The 16,494-nt window shown below is 60.6% G+C and overlaps 3 protein-coding genes and 2 non-coding genes across 5 annotated transcripts in view; 4 read left to right on the top strand and 1 right to left on the bottom strand.

The window, feature by feature from the left end:
• Positions 1 to 688: 688 nt before the first annotated feature.
• On the top strand, positions 689 to 4,266 carry DCS_06750 (CFIA complex component Rna14; the record flags this gene model as incomplete). The annotated part of the gene is made up of 5 exons (XM_040804038.1): positions 689 to 1,294; positions 1,350 to 1,781; positions 1,857 to 2,919; positions 2,981 to 3,839; positions 3,891 to 4,266. 5 exons carry the CDS (start codon positions 689 to 691, stop codon positions 4,264 to 4,266), a joined length of 3,336 nt encoding a protein of 1,111 aa, XP_040654142.1.
• A 1,429-nt stretch (positions 4,267 to 5,695) lies between these two features.
• Positions 5,696 to 8,967, top strand: DCS_06749 (eukaryotic translation initiation factor 2c; the record flags this gene model as incomplete). Its single annotated transcript, XM_040804037.1, has 3 exons — positions 5,696 to 5,816; positions 5,914 to 6,269; positions 6,334 to 8,967. The coding sequence occupies 3 exons, from the start codon at positions 5,696 to 5,698 to the stop codon at positions 8,965 to 8,967; spliced, it is 3,111 nt and encodes a 1,036-aa protein (XP_040654141.1).
• Positions 8,968 to 10,692: 1,725 nt separating this feature from the next.
• Positions 10,693 to 11,220, bottom strand: DCS_06748 (uncharacterized protein; the record flags this gene model as incomplete). The annotated part of the gene is made up of 1 exon (XM_040804036.1): positions 10,693 to 11,220. One exon carries the CDS (start codon positions 11,218 to 11,220, stop codon positions 10,693 to 10,695), a length of 528 nt encoding a protein of 175 aa, XP_040654140.1.
• Positions 11,221 to 13,775: 2,555 nt separating this feature from the next.
• DCS_r27 lies at positions 13,776 to 15,570 on the top strand. The gene has a single exon (XR_005881887.1). It is a non-coding gene; the product is annotated as an 18S ribosomal RNA (ribosomal RNA).
• A 172-nt stretch (positions 15,571 to 15,742) lies between these two features.
• Positions 15,743 to 16,494, top strand: part of DCS_r1 — a gene marked incomplete at both ends in the record, with an annotated part of 3,252 nt that continues 2,500 nt past the window's right edge. The window contains one exon of the ribosomal RNA XR_005881868.1: positions 15,743 to 16,494. This exon is cut by the window's right edge and continues 2,500 nt beyond it. This is a non-coding gene — a ribosomal RNA (28S ribosomal RNA).

Below are 16,494 nucleotides of genomic sequence, written 5' to 3'. Positions count from 1 at the left end.
CTTGTACTGTACTTGGGTAAGTTTTGCTTGTACCTACGGAGTACTGTACAGTACCGTAATATTCCGTAGTGCACTTATTGTTGGACGCGATATTGCACGCGTGCCCCGTGGCTCAGATGCATGCCCTTGCTCAAGCGAGTAGTCTCACCGCCCAAATCCTGCACTAATCCTGATTCTGCTTTTCTGCCCCAGCCCCCATTGAGATCGCGACGACAGCTTTTTGCTGCCAGCTACCACACCACGCATCTGGAACGAGCCCGCTCCGCCATCGCTCCCGTCAACCATCGCCGAGCGTCATCTTCGCATTTCCTGCCGGACCCAGTTGGCACCCGACATCAGTCGCTCCGACCCCGTCAACGTACACCGGACCCCGGCAGCACGCTGGACGATTGCGGCCATCTTGCCGTCCCCGACCCGCGACCCCTTTCCGCCGAGGGCTGGCGTAGCATCGCGAGCACAGCCGTCGCATCCGTTTCGTCCATCGCCTCGCCTCTGTCGATCCCGTCCGAGCCTGCCGCCCGCTGCGCAGCTGGGCGCCTCGTTGATCAGCACAGGTGCCATCGTCCGCGCGCCTCGAGGCTTGGGCCCTGCTGCCTCGCGCCAGGCCTGCCGCGAGCTGCGAATCTTACTGGGTGCACGGATAATAAAGCCATAGAGGTATCCGGTAGCTGGCGACTGCGCATTCGATATGGCTTCTGAGGATGCGACTTGGGGTGGAGAGGAGCACGAGGGTGCGGATGCCGCTCAGCTTCAGCCTCAGCCTAGCGAAGATCAAGCCGATGACCACTCCGCGCCAAATTCGCACGTGCCCAGTGACTCCGTCGACGTGGGAGCGGACGATGAGGATGATGCCGAAGATGGCGGAGATTACGACCCCGAGTCCATCTCGTTCGACCCAGCTCCCCAAGCGCCCGACGTCGTCGCGCCGCCGGCGCCGCCCGCTCAACCGGCGAAACCAAAGATGACGGGGGGCTTCCTCGTCGAGGTGTCCGATGACGAGGAGGACGCCGGCGCTTCCGAGGTGCCGCAGGTGCAGGTGCAGGCCCCGGCCCAAGCGAGCCAAGACGTCAAGGACGGCGCGGTGGCCGCACCGCCGGCGTCGAGCACTTCGTCGGCCGTGCTTCCCATGGTGGCGAGTCTTGATCCGGTCGCGATGCTGGAAGCGCGCGTCAAGGAGGACCCGCGCGGTGACATGGACGCCTGGATGAACCTCATGGCCGACCACAAGCGCCGCGGCGGCTTGGATGCCCTGCGAAACGTCTACGGCCGATTCCTCGAAGTCTTTCCACAAGCGGTACGTCTCTCGGCCGTGTTCCCCACCCGAATCCGACCCCTAGCTCACTCTGCAGGCTGATGTTTGGGTCGAGTGGATCGAGACGGAGCTCGGTCTCGACAACTTCATGGAGGCCGAGAGGCTGTTTGGAAAGAGTCTCATGGGCGTCCTCAACGTCAACCTTTGGACCCTCTACCTGAACTACATTCGCCGTCGCAACGATCTCACCAACGACGCGACGGGTCAAGCGAGACGAACGGTCGCTCAGTCGTACGACTTCGTCATCGACAACATCGGGTCCGATCGGGACTCGGGTACAATCTGGCAGGATTACATCAACTTCGTCAAGGGCGGTCCGGGCCAGGTCGGCGGGACGGGCTGGCAGGACCAGCAGAAGATGGATCAGCTCCGAAAGGCGTACCAGCGCGGCATCGACGTGCCCATGTCGACCGTCAACAACCTCTGGAAGGAGTACGACCAGTTCGAGATGGGCCTCAACAAGGTGACGGTACGTCGCAGAACCCCCCCCCCCCCTCCCTGGTGCCCCGGCCCGGCCCGCCGCTGACCGACCGGCTTCCGCCAGGGTCGAAAGTTCATCCAGGAGCGTTCGCCCGGCTACATGTCGGCCAAGAGCGCCAACATTGCGCTCGACAACATCATGCGAGTGCTGAGGCGGACGAACTTGGCCCGGCTGCCGCCGGCTCCGGCATTCGACGGGCACGACGAGTTTCAGGCCCAGGTCGAGATGTGGAAGAGGTGGATCGCGTGGGAAAAGGACGACCCCCTGGTGCTCAAGGACGACGACAACCAGGCGTACAAGGAACGAGTCCTCTACTGCTACAAGCAGGCCCTCATGGCCCTGCGCTTCTGGCCCGAGATGTGGGTGGACGCGGCCGGCTGGTGTCTGGAGAACGACGTCCGCGACGGCGACGGCAAGCCCGTCGGCACCGAGCTGCTGCTGCAGGGCATCGCCGCCAACCCGGAGAGCGTCCTGCTGGCCCTCAAGCACGCCGACCACATCGAGATCAACTATCCCGAGAAGGACGGGGACAAGACGGAGTACGCCAAGGCGGTTCGGCAACCGTACGACGCCCTGCTCGACACCCTCTACAAGATGGGCGACAAGATCAAGGAGCGGGAGAAGCTCGAGGTCGGCACGCTCAAGCAGGCCGCCTCCCAGGAGCCGGTCCGAGAGTCGATCGAGGAGATGGACGACGACGACGGCGACGATGACGATGACGACGACGACGACGACGACGACGACGAGGGCCGCGGAGAGGTGAAGAAAGCGAAGAAGACGCCGACGGAGGAGCGGATCATGGCGATCCAAAGCGCGTACGCCGCCGAGTCGCAGCTTCTCTCGCGGACCATCTCGTACGTCTGGATCGCCTTGGCCCGCGCGATGCGGCGCATACAGGGCAAAGGCAACCAGAGCGAGGGCGGCCTTCGCAAGGTGTTCACCGACGCGCGGCAAAAGGGCCGCTTGACGAGCGACGTGTACGTCGCCGTCGCCAGGCTCGAGTCGGTCGTCTACAAGGATCCGGTCGGAGCGAAGATCTTCGAGCGCGGCGCTCGGCTGTTCCCCAACGACGAGGGCTTCATGATCGAATACATCAAGTACCTCCATGCGAAGGACGACACGACCAGTACGTTACCAGTCGCCCCACCCCCCTTTCCGATGCGCGCCCGCTAACGGCAAATGACCAGACGCGCGCGTCGTCTTCGAGACGTGCGTGAACCGGCTCATTGCAAAGGCCGAGACGCTGCCGAAGGCGAAGCCGCTGTACGCCTACTTCCACAAGTACGAGTCGCAGTATGGCGAGCTCTCGCAGATCTCGAAGCTCGAGGCCAGAATGGCGGAACTGTTCCCGTCGGACCCCAAGCTCAGCCACTTCACGGCGCGCTTCTCGACCGACAAGTTCGACCCCGTCGCGGCGCCCATCATCATCTCCAAGGCGGTGCAGATGCGACCGAGACGGACGGCGCCGACCATCGAGCGGCCCATGCCGAGAAGCAGCATGCCGCCGTCCCGGCAGGAGAGGAGCCCTCGACCGCAGTTTGCGCGCGCGACCGCGTCCCCGAAGCGGCCGTTCGCCATGGACGACGACGAGGGCAACCCCTCCAAGAGGCTCGCCCGAGCCGTGTCGCCGCTGAAGGGAGCCGCCGGCCGCCGGCTCGACCAGCAGCGACGCAACCAGTCGTCGGCCCTCCACCGGGACATCACCTTCCTGCTAGGCATCCTTCCGCCGGCCCACAGCTACGACGGCCCGAAGCTGAAGCCGGCGGCGGCCGTCTCGCTGCTCCGCGACACCCAGCTCCCCGACTACAGCTCCTGGAGAGCCAAGACGGGCGGCCAGTATCGCACGCCGGCTCAGACGCTCCCGAGGCCGACGGTTGGGGAGTACGGCGGCGGCGGCGGCGGCAGGCCCATCAGCCCCTACGGCCGAATGGCACCCGGCTCGGCTGCCGGCGGCGGCGGCGGCTACCGGAATTCGCCTCTCGCGAGCTCGTACGCCCCCCCCGAGGCCGGGGCCGCGCCGGTGGCCTGGTCGGCCGTTCAAGGAGCGTACGGTGCGCCCCCGCCGCCGGCGCAGTTTGGCGGCTATCGGTACTGAAGCGGTCGGTACGAGGCGGACGAGCCATGGAACTTGGAGGCTCTGCCAAACATCTCGCGCGGGTCGACGGTAGATTCGGGGCGACTCGAGCAAGGGCACGCTGCCGATCCCGCACACGTCTACGTGTTGGTTCATGGGTTCTGCAGTCGCCGACCCTCAGTCTTCCTCGGCGGGGCCGGCACCATGATCATGCCCAGCTTGTCTCGTTCGATCTCGGCTGCCATCTCGGGCCGCATGCTTCCGTTGCCAGCCCTGCGCCGAAAGGCCAAGCTGACGTCGGACGCCGTCCGTCCCTTGCTGGCCGGGTGGCACCATCCACTTCGGCCAGAGCCGGTTCTCGAGGAAGGCAAGGAGTATCCCATCGTGCGATGCTGGTGAGCGAGCTAGGTATTTAGAAAGAGAAGACAGTTCAGTTTGGCCCCCCCCCCCTCTGTGCCAAGCGCGTCGTGTTTTGTCCGAGATTGAATGAGAGGCTGCGCAGCGTTCGTACCCGTTCACGGGACGGACGACGACTCCCGGTGAAGCAACGGAGGCCCAGGGCATCGGAATGCTGAAGTGAGCGAGCGAGGAAGTGGAAGCGAGCGGAGATGGAAAGAAGTATGAAGCGCGACGCGCGTCTCGGACGCCTTCATCGCCACCCCGACTGAATCCTGGTGCTGGCTGCTTTTGATGGGCCGCATCTGCAGAACGACAACAAAACATGATTGACGGGCCGCCGTTTACTGCCCATGGCCCCAAGGCCCGTTGCGCTCCATCCTAGGCCTTCGTTTCTCATCCGCAACGCGCCGTGTTCTCTCCCGTCTCGGCAGGCATCAGCGACGAGTAGTCGTACGCAGCAATGAATTGGCCATGCTGCGGGTTGGTGCAGTGAACAGCCGTGACCTGCACCTGCTTTGCCTACCCAGCAACTCCCACGCACCTGCCCTGGAACAGGCAAGGGGCTCTCATTCACTCTCCTCCTCTCCTCCTTCCTCTCCTCTCCTCTCCTCCTTCCTCTCCTCTCCTCTCCTCCTTCCTCTCCTCTCTCTCTTCCTTCCTCTCCTCCTTCCTCTCCTCCTCTCCTCTCCTCTCCTCCTCTCCTTCAACTTCCCCTCTTCATACAACGTTATTCACTTGATTCCTCGGTTTCGGCGTCACGCGTAGCGAATTGGTTTGACTTCAGCCCCGAAAACCCTGCAGTTTCGCTCTCGGCACAAGAAAGCATAGATCGGCTCAAGGTACGTGTCGAAAGTCGCTTCTATTTGTCTCCTTCTGCTCCTCTTCCGCCACTTCTGCCTCATGATGCATCAACGGTCGTTTCGCGATGCACTCTTGATTCTCACTCTCACGCGAGCCTCTCATGGTCTTGCTCGCCAGAGCAGCATCTGCAACACTCCACTCAACGAAACGAAACGATGGTGGCAGCCGGCCGCTGGGAGTGGCCCAGAGCCAAGTGGCTTCCCTGCTTGCATTGCGATCTGCCCTCTCTGCTCCAATCGGTCGCCTTCCTTCCTTCCTTCCCTCCCTCCCTCCAACTTCCCTCTTGCCTGTGGAATCCGAGCCGTGCTGCCGCTCTCCCGGCTGCTCACTCGCGCCCTCGACTCGTCTCCGCTCGAGATCATACCTCACCACCTGCTGCCTTTCTCTTCGCTTCGCTGCGAATACGTCCTGGCGAACGCAGAGTGGCGAGATAATCTCGGAAGCACTCAAACGAACGCACGCACATGCTCAAGTTGTTTGCTTTTCTGCACAGCTTCTGCTGCCACTTGCCCCCCCAACCCAACCCAACCCAATTCATCTGTTTGCTCTACTCATCCTTGTCGTATCCATGGCGGTCGACATGGAGTCCTCGCTCCGTGTCGTCTCCATCCCCGTTGACACCGGCGCTTTGTTCTGGCGTCGGGTTGTTTTCGTCAACGGCCGCTCTGTTCCCGCGAAGCCTCAACATGGTCAACGCCGCCGGGATCCCGCTCCGTTCGGCCAATGCCTGCCGTTGCCACTCCTTGGCCTGTCTTGGCTTGGCTAGTCGCTAACGTCACGCGCCAGGTTTGCCTCGCAGCATGTCTGATCGAGGCCGCTTGCCCGCTCCGCCGGTGGGCGGAGGCTCCCCCGTCTCTCGACGACCGTCGACGTCGCCTCGCCGCTCGGTCAATCCTGGCCAGGCCTCGGCCCCCGGTTGGTCCCCTGCCATGGGCTACGATCCGGCCAAAGCGGCGTCGAAGGGGGCCAAGGAAAACACTCGCGTAGAGCTGCCTCCGGATGCCTACCTAAAGGACACGGCAATGTCGATGTTTACCCTCCGCAACAACAAGTTCAATTCGGAGGGAAAACCCATCAAGGTGGACGTCAATCAGTACCGCATGAAGTCGTTTGACTTCGCCAAGAAAGTGTATCAATACGATGTAAGTTGTCGACGGCCGTGCTCTTCGCCGTGGCTTACCGCTCATCGTTTCCCTCGCTTTCCAGATCGCCATCTCGCCAGACGTTGACAAGAAGGCGGCGGTTGTGCTTGGCAAGATTTGGGCCCACGAGACAACAAAGCGAGCCCTTGCCAACTACAACTATCCCATGTGGATCTTCGACGGCAGGAAGCTTGCCTGGGCTGCCGTCTTGGTCGACGGGGGTGAGCTTCGCTTCCGCGTCGACTTGGACGAAGGCAGGCGCCCTCCGGGTGCCGCTCGTCGCGATGGCGCCTTGTTTCACGTTAAGATTCGGCGCACGACCGAGGTCAACATGGCCGCCCTCCAGCTCTACCTTCAGCAGAAGTGCTCCTTCGATGCGGCGGTACAGGCGGCCATGAACTTCATCGACCACCTCGTTCGTCAGTTCCCTTCCCAGAACATGGTAATGATCAAGAGAAACTTCTATGAGGACGGCGAACGAGGCATCACCCTCGCCGGCGCTGGCGGCACTATTGTCGTCCACAAGGGAGTCTACGCCTCGGTCCGCCTCAGCCACAACCTCGCCCAGGGAGGCATCGGCCTTGCGCTCAATGCCGACGTGGCCAACACTTGCTTCTGGATGGCGCCCGAGACGGTGGACAAGGTCATGATGCGGTTCCTCGCCGCTTGCGATGCCTCTCGTTGGGGCCGAGCCAACCCGGCCGCGATGGCTCGGGAGTTTTGGGCCGTAAAGCACCGCGGCGGCGCTTGGGAGTCATCCGACGCCTTCAAGCAGCTCCGCAAGCTCCGCCGGCTGCGGTTCAAGATCGACCACGCAGGCCGACAGGATAAAGACAAGGTCTATACAATCAAAGACTTCGCCTTTGACCAGAAGTACGGCGAGGAAGGAGCGACGGCCAAGAATGTCAAGTTCGACTATGAGGGCAGCCCAACGTCGGTGGCCGACTATTATGCCCAGCGCTACAAAGTCTGGCTGAAGAACCCAAACCTGCCGCTCATCGACGCCGGCAAGGCTGGCTTTATTCCCATGGAGTATGCGGTGCTGCAGCCGATGCAGCGGTACCCCTTGAAGCTTAACCCCGAACAGACGGCGGCTATGATCAAGGTGGCCGTGACGCGCCCAGACGTTCGCAAGGCCGACATTGTAAAGCACGTCGCCAAGCTTCGGCAGCAGCAAGATCCGTACCTCGCCGCGTACGGCGTCAGGTTCGACATCGGCTTCACCCGGACGGACGCCCGCCTCATCAACCCGCCTCGGGTCGACTTCGGACAGGGCAGCGCGGACCCCAAGTTCTCGGGTCGCTGGGACCTGCGCGGAAAGAAATTTTTCACGCAGAACCAGGCTCCGCTCCAGAGCTGGGCGTTTGTGGCCATGGACGCTTGCGTCGAATTTCCGTCGCTCCAGCAGTTCGCCAGGACTTTTCGCGAAACGTTCCTCGGCCACGGCGGCAAGTGTCCGGCCGAGGCCCTGCTGCTCAACCTGCCCGCTGGCGTGAGACATGACGCCGCTGACGCCGTGGCCTGGGCTCACGACCAGATGGTGCAGCAACGCGGATACCCGCAGCTGCTCTTCGTCGTCGTCGCCCACAAGAACAGCCCGCACTACGTGCGGCTCAAGAAGTCGGCCGACTGCCGGTTCGGCATTCTGTCGCAGGTTGTCAACGGCGAGGCCGTGAGGCGAAACAGTGGCCAGTACCACTCGAACGTCTGCCTGAAGGTGAACGCGAAGCTCGGCGGCGCCACCTCACGCACCCTGCCCCCCTGGAAGATGCAGAAGACGTACTTCCCGAAGGAACGGCCGACGATGATGGTCGGCGTCGACGTGTCGCATGCCGTGCCTGGCGGCAACGCGCCCTCGACAGCCGCCATGACGATGAGCGTCGACCGCGACGCGACGCGGTACGCAGCCATGGTAGAGAACAACGGATACCGCCAGGAAATTTTGCTGCCGGCCAACGTGCACTTCCTCTTCGGCCAGCTCGTGAAGCATTGGCAGGTTGGGCACGACGGTCAGTTCCCCAGGCACGTCATCTACTTTCGAGATGGCGTCGCGGAAGGCCAGTTTGCCCAGGTGCTGGATCAGGAGATTTCGGAGATAAAGGCCTTCCTCCGCAACGCCGCACCCAAGAGGGAGCTGCCCAAGTTCACCGTCGTCATTGCCACGAAGCGACACCACATCCGATTGTTCCCGGAGCGTGGTGACAAGAATGGAAATGCTCTGCCCGGCACCGTCGTCGAGAGGGAGGTGACGCACCCGTTCATGTGGGACTTTTACCTGTGCTCGCACGTGGCGATCCAAGGAACCGCCCGCCCCGTTCACTATCACGTCATCCTCGACGAGATGAATGTGCCTGTCAACGACTTTCAAAGAATGATTTACCACCAGTGCTACTCGTACGCGCGATCGACAACGCCCGTCTCCTTGCATCCCGCCGTCTACTATGCTCACCTCGCGGGCAACCGCGCACGCTGCCACGAGAACGTTGCCTCGAGCGAAGGCTTCCGCGTCGGCGCCAAGGGTCACGAAATGATTCGGGACAAGGTCGCCAAGGGTGTCACAATCGGCAGCATGCCTCGGCCAGGTGACGAGGCGCCTCCGTTGCTCAGCCTGGGTGGCAAGCCCGCCAGTGGCAAGGCCCCGGCCGATGGAGAAGTGCGCCAGCGTGACTTCTTCCGCAGCACCATGTGGTACATCTAGAACGGATGGGCCGGCGACGGGTGCAGGATGATATTGCTTTTGACAAGTTGCGTTGCTGGTGTCTGCATGTCGTCGCATCATAGGAGAATGACAAGCTGCATGGCATGGGCCTTGGGAGGACAGAACCCACAGGGAGAGACCGTCAGGATGACGGCTCAGGGATAAGTAGCAACAGAATGACAAGGATACTCCTAGGACGCCATGAATCTCGAAGATACAGTAAATGCGACGGGTAATAATTTTCTCAGGTCATGCATGACGTGAAAAACAAAAATAACAACTGGAATGTGCATCGTAAAGAAGAGGAAAATTGGGCAATCGAAGGGGAAGAGAACATGTGCAAAAATATCACACGTCGTTGCGCCACAGGGTCAAAGCAGCAAACGCAAGCCATCGCGCACACAAAACTCAACGACATCCAGGTGTGGTACCAGTCATGAGCCACCTGCTACTTCACTATAAACGCGGCTACAGACGGACCAGAATTACCTTAGGCAAATGGTCCTGTAAGCGAACTACGGACCCCCAACCGACCCCCCTCCCAACAACGGGGAGTGAACGTAATATTGAGCTTATTCTCGAGACTCGCTGCAAGAAAGTTGGTTGCGGATATAGAGACAAAGCCCTAGTCAAATAGACGGGATATCAAGACCCAACGTAGAAACCGTTGGACGATATACAGCATACAGTAGCTTGGGTTCAATTTGAAAAACACCTCAGCAAAATCTCATCCACTACGGGGCCCTACCGCCTACCGAGGCCCAGCCTACCCGTTGTCGACGCAGCAAGCATAATAGCTCCGCTGCAACTCCTACCCCCTCACTCAACGGACTTATCGTCCACCTCGATAACCTCCGCGGACGACGAAGGAAGGGCACGGCGGCCTTAACGTCGCGATACGGCTCTTCGAGTTGAGCCAACCGCAGCTGGTGCAGCAGCGCCGGCAACCTAACCTATACGGCCGGACGGGGAGGTACGTAAGCGTTTGCGAGCAGGAACAACAGTCGGAGTCGACGGAAAATCGCCGCCGGACGGACGCTTACGCGGAGCCAGCGTATGGGGAGAAGCCAAAGTAGGCAACGTTGCGAGGAATGGAGTTAGCGATGCACCGACAGCACCAACCATACCGGGCACCATGGGGTGAGGGATTGCATAAAAAGCGGTGCCGGGCGAATACAGGGGCATGGCCCCAAATATCGAAGGGGCAGCCGCAGCCGGAAGGGCGGCACTGCCCGATAAGAACGACAGTGCGGCGCCTCTGCAAAAAAAAAAAAAAAAAAAGGTCAGTTCATACGTTTACGACAACAGCGGAAAAGAAGGCGATAACGCACTTGGGCAGGAACCCCGCCTTTTCTAACAACAAAAGGTGGCGGAAAGCAGCGCAAGCAGTGCGCATGATCTTGAGAGCCGCCCTCTGTTTAGCGGCAGTCGCGTCGGCGGCGGCCACCTAAGCACGCCAAGTCGACGCAACGACAGGGGGGGCGGACTGACAAGCGCGACCGGAAGCATAACAACCGCCGCAGCGCCCAGAAGGGCGCTCCGGACGGTCGGCGCAATCGAGGCGCTGAGCAATACAGCGAATGCAAGGGACGGCCCGAAGGCCGCCAGCGGGACTCTTGCCAGCGCGCTCCTAGCGATGACGAAACTATTAGCGCTCCAACCCCCTCTCACGCGTACTAGGTAGCCTGTCGCAGGACGCATACCGCTTCACCAGGAGCGACCTCGTCACCATCCGAAAAATTCCTTTTCGTCGTCGTCATCGAGACCGAGGTCCTCATCCTCCTCGGCGTCGAGGCGCGCCAGAATAGCGGCACGCGCTTTCGCGCGCGCCTGCGCATCAGACGAAGCGCCAGTCGCAGGGTTCGTCGCGGGAAGAGCACGAGCGGGACCGACGTTGATCGAACGGACAGGAGGAGGCACAGGAGTCTCCCGAGCTGGGGGAGGGGCGGCGACACCTATCGTGGCTTCGCCACTAGCTGTGCGTCTGGGCGGCGGAGGAATGACAGCGGACGAAGCCGCGACTGCCGGCAAGGGAACGGCCGCAACTGCGGCAGGCGCAGCAGCAAGAGCGGCGAGAGCAGCGGCAAGAGTCGCAGGGTCGAGCGATGGATTGGCCCATTGAAGAGCAGCCAAGAGAGAGGCGGCCGCGTCGACAGGAGCTGGGGGAGCGACGATGGGGGCAGCGACTTCTGCGGCGGCAGCGACAGCGGCATCGGAAAAACCGCGACCACGACCAGATGCGCGTCGAAGCATCTAATTCAACATTAGCGGCCTCGCCTGTCAGTACGGCGAGCGGAACGTACGATTACGATTTCAACAACGTTTGAAAGGTTAGATAGTATGGAAAATTGCGGAAACAGCACGGATGCACACGAAAACAGAGAGTTGCAAGGAAACAGAAAAACAAAAAACAACACGCTTGGTACGACATCTATTATCCCTACTCATCTACGCCTGACAGAGGATGGGAGGGGAGGTAATATTAGAGGTTACACCCCGTATGTTCACTTGAGCGCTGCCCAAGCAACGGCTCGCGGCGATGAAGGCGGCCCCAGCAGTAGAGTAGCCTTGTTGTTACGATCTGCTGAGGGTAAGCCGTCCTTCGCCTCGATTTCCCCAATGCCGGGCCCGCGCGCCGGGCTGGCGTAGGGGATGTCATGTCATGTGCGCCCGCAGCGCAGACGTTTGGGAACGCCGGAGGCCGTCGCGCATCCGGCGGCGCCCGCGACCGCGCGAGGTGCAGGGTAGGCCGGGTGGACTTGGTCGCGGCGACTCGCTCGACGGGCGGCAGGGGCGGCGCGCGCGGGCCGTGAGTCGATTTTTTTGTTTTCCCATACAAACGAATTTTGCGGAAAATCAGAAGTGGCCCGCGAGCTGCGCCCGGCGTGGGCGGGCCGCCGAGGGCGCCGGCGGGACCATGAGGAGAGGGGCGGCGGGCACCCCGGGGGCGTGCAGGGTAGGCAAATATTGGCGAGTTGTTAGCGGGTGCGGTGGCGCTGTGCTCGGAGGTACGGGGGGGTTTTTGGCCCGGCGCAGAGGGCTTCCTGCGGCGCGGGGCGGGTGTGAGCAGGTGCAGGGTAGGTCGGGTGCAGGGTAGGTACAGGGTAGGTGTAGGGTAGGTGGTGAGGTGCAGGGTAGGTCGGGTACAGGGTAGGTACAGGGTAGGTGCAGGGTAGGTGGTGAGGTGCAGGTACAGGGTAGGTGCAGGGTAGGTGGTGAGGTGCAGGGTAGGTCGGGTACAGGGTAGGTCAGGTACAGGGTAGGTGCAGGGTAGGTGCCGCGCACGTTGCCTCCCGCCTTGCCGAGGCGTGGTGCACATGATAGGTGCAGGGTAGGTCGGGTACAGGGTAAGTGCAGGGTAGGTGCCGCGCACGTTGCCTCCCGCCTTGCCGAGGCGTGGTGCACATGATAGGTGCAGGGTAGGTCGGGTACAGGGTAGGTCAGGTACAGGGTAAGTGCAGGGTAGGTGCCGCGCACGTTGCCTCCCGCCTTGCCGAGGCGTGGTGCACATGGTAGGTGCAGGGTAGGTCGGGACGCCGTCGGGGTGCAGGGTAGGTAGCCTGCTCACACTGCACCTTCCCCACCAAGTTCGGTCTCGCCCGGATGCCAGCCCGTTTCTCATGCAGCCACTAGGTGACTTTTTGAAAAGCATGGCCGTTTCGCCTCCGTCGCGTTTTGCGCCCCCCCCAGGCGGCCCCCGGCCACGCCGACAGGCTGGCTGCCCTCGGCCAAATCCGGGGAACACGCTGGCATTCCTGGCAGGCGCCCGGCCGGCCCCGTTGGCGCGCGGGGTACAGGGTAGGCGGGTATAGGGTAGGCCCGTTGGTGCGCGAGGCTGAGGGGGCGGATGCACAAGGCTGACTACCCTACACCTACCCTGCAGCTACCCTGCAGCGTCATCGCCCGGCGTCGCACGCAAAATCCAACGACGCCGGCGTGTGCGCCTGGGCGAGGGGCACGCTATGCACTCGTTTTCACGGCTACCAGCTGGGCGGCGGGTGGTTGGCGTGGCTGCGCGCAGGCCGTGAGTCGATTTTTTTGTTTTCCCATACAAATGAATTTTGCGGAAAATAAAAAGTGGCCCACGAGCTGCGGCTGGCGTGGCCGGCCCACCGATGGAGTCGGTGGGTATATGAGAGGGGTCGGTTCGATTGAGTTCGAGCCGGCGGCGGCGCGGCGGCGCTGGCCGGGTGATTGGGACAACTGATCAGCCTGCCAGCGCGCCGCGGCCCGCCACCCTCAGCGACCGCCGGGGGACAAGGAGCGCACTGGGGGCTCGCCGAGGCGCTGACCGCAGCGCCTCGCACACGTACCATGTCTTGCAGACGCCCGCTACGTGGCCCTCTGAACAGGCTTGCAGGCTTCGGTCTCGCTCGCGGGGGGATCACAGTGGGCGTCGACCTCCACGAAATCGGTCGCTCAGGCTTCACGACGTACTGGGGTAGGCGGGCTGGCGGCGGGAGGGTCTCCCTCGCGCCGCCGGCCTGTGGGTTCTGTGGGTGGAAGGCCGCTGGCCACCACCACCCGCGGAGCAGCAGGGGGCAACCACGCCCTGCGGACGCCGCAATGGCCGATGCAGGGCGCTGAGTCCTCCTCCTGGGGCGCCCAAGCCGCACCGCCCACAGCGGGCCGGCGCGGCGGACGGATGCCCTGGGGAACTGAGAGGGGGAAAGCGGATTGGCGCAGCAGCGCGGCCGGCCTCGCCGGAAGCGCCGCGGCGCCGCGTCCCCAGCGGACGCCGACCAGTAACTTGGAACTCTCTCCGGCGCTCTCGGGCGCCGGTAGGCCAACCCCGGCGAACGATAGTTACCTGGTTGATTCTGCCAGTAGTCATATGCTTGTCTCAAAGATTAAGCCATGCATGTCTAAGTATAAGCAATTATACGGCGAAACTGCGAATGGCTCATTATATAAGTTATCGTTTATTTGATAGTACCTTACTACTTGGATAACCGTGGTAATTCTAGAGCTAATACATGCAAATCAATCCCGACTTCGGAAGGGATGTATTTATTAGATTAAAAACCAATGCCCTCTGGGCTCTCTGGTGATTCATGATAACTGCTCGAATCGCATGGCCTTGCGCCGGCGATGGCTCATTCAAATTTCTTCCCTATCAACTTTCGATGTTTGGGTAGTGGCCAAACATGGTTGCAACGGGTAACGGAGGGTTAGGGCTCGACCCCGGAGAAGGAGCCTGAGAAACGGCTACTACATCCAAGGAAGGCAGCAGGCGCGCAAATTACCCAATCCCGATACGGGGAGGTAGTGACAATAAATACTGATACAGGGCTCTTTTGGGTCTTGTAATTGGAATGAGTACAATTTAAATCCCTTAACGAGGAACAATTGGAGGGCAAGTCTGGTGCCAGCAGCCGCGGTAATTCCAGCTCCAATAGCGTATATTAAAGTTGTTGTGGTTAAAAAGCTCGTAGTTGAACCTTGGGCCTGGCTGGCCGGTCCGCCTCACCGCGTGCACTGGTCCGGCCGGGCCTTTCCCTCTGTGGAACCCCATGCCCTTCACTGGGTGTGGCGGGGAAGCAGGACTTTTACTTTGAAAAAATTAGAGTGCTCTAAGCAGGCCAATGCTCGAATACATTAGCATGGAATAATGAAATAGGACGCGCGGTTCTATTTTGTTGGTTTCTAGGACCGCCGTAATGATTAATAGGGACAGTCGGGGGCATCAGTATTCAATTGTCAGAGGTGAAATTCTTGGATCATTTGAAGACTAACTACTGCGAAAGCATTTGTCAAGGATGTTTTCATTAATCAGGAACGAAAGTTAGGGGATCGAAGACGATCAGATACCGTCGTAGTCTTAACCATAAACTATGCCGACTAGGGATCGGACGATGTTATTTTTTGACTCGTTCGGCACCTTACGAGAAATCAAAGTGCTTGGGCTCCAGGGGGAGTATGGTCGCAAGGCTGAAACTTAAAGAAATTGACGGAAGGGCACCACCAGGGGTGGAGCCTGCGGCTTAATTTGACTCAACACGGGGAAACTCACCAGGTCCAGACACAATGAGGATTGACAGATTGAGAGCTCTTTCTTGATTTTGTGGGTGGTGGTGCATGGCCGTTCTTAGTTGGTGGAGTGATTTGTCTGCTTAATTGCGATAACGAACGAGACCTTAACCTGCTAAATAGCCCGTATTGCTCCGGCAGTACGCTGGCTTCTTAGAGGGACTATCGGCTCAAGCCGATGGAAGTTTGAGGCAATAACAGGTCTGTGATGCCCTTAGATGTTCTGGGCCGCACGCGCGCTACACTGACGTGGCCAGCGAGTACTCCCTTGGCCGGAAGGCCCGGGTAATCTTGTTAAACCACGTCGTGCTGGGGATAGAGCATTGCAATTATTGCTCTTCAACGAGGAATCCCTAGTAAGCGCAAGTCATCAGCTTGCGTTGATTACGTCCCTGCCCTTTGTACACACCGCCCGTCGCTACTACCGATTGAACGGCTTAATGAGGCGTCCGGACTGGCCCAGAGAGGTGGGCAACTACCACTCAGGGCCGGAAAGCTCTCCAAATTTGGTCGTTTAGAGGAAGTAAAAGTCGTAACAAGGTCTCCGTTGGTGAACCAGCGGAGGGATCATTACCGAGTTTTCAACTCCCAAACCCCTGTGAACACTACCACACGTTGCTTCGGCGGCGGGAGAGGGCGCCCCCGGGCGCCCCCGCCCTCACCGCCGGGGGACCCAACAAACTCTTTTGCCATCGCCCGCGCGGCGGAATCTCAGCTCTGAGTCGCAAACAAAAAATGAATCAAAACTTTCAACAACGGATCTCTTGGTTCTGGCATCGATGAAGAACGCAGCGAAATGCGATAAGTAATGTGAATTGCAGAATTCAGTGAATCATCGAATCTTTGAACGCACATTGCGCCCGCCAGCACTCTGGCGGGCATGCCTGTTCGAGCGTCATTTCAACCCTCGAGCCCCCCCGGGGGCGCGGTGTTGGGGGCCGGCCCTGGCCGCCCCCGAAATGCAGTGGCGACCTCGCCGCAGCCTCCCCTGCGTAGTAGCACACACCTCGCACCGGAGCGCGGAGACGGTCACGCCGTAAAACGCCCCAATCTTACAGAGTTGACCTCGGATCAGGTAGGAATACCCGCTGAACTTAAGCATATCAATAAGCGGAGGAAAAGAAACCAACAGGGATTGCCCCAGTAACGGCGAGTGAAGCGGCAACAGCTCAAATTTGAAATCTGGCCCCCCCGGGGCCCGAGTTGTAATTTGCAGAGGATGCTTTTGGCGCGGCGCCTTCCGAGTGCCCTGGAACGGGACGCCACAGAGGGTGAGAGCCCCGTCTGGTCGGATGCCAAGCCTGTGTAAAGCTCCTTCGACGAGTCGAGTAGTTTGGGAATGCTGCTCTAAATGGGAGGTATATGTCTTCTAAAGCTAAATATTGGCCAGAGACCGATAGCGCACAAGTAGAGTGATCGAAAGATGAAAAGCACTTTGAAAAGAGGGTTAAACAGTACGTGAAATTGTTGAAAGGGAAGCGCTCGTCACCAGACTTG

This window comes from Drechmeria coniospora, chromosome 03 (genome assembly GCF_001625195.1).
Source record: "Drechmeria coniospora strain ARSEF 6962 chromosome 03, whole genome shotgun sequence".
NCBI lineage: Eukaryota > Fungi > Ascomycota > Sordariomycetes > Hypocreales > Ophiocordycipitaceae > Drechmeria > Drechmeria coniospora.
Note: the sequence above shows the minus strand (reverse complement) of the source record. Positions and strands in the feature narration are given on the sequence as shown.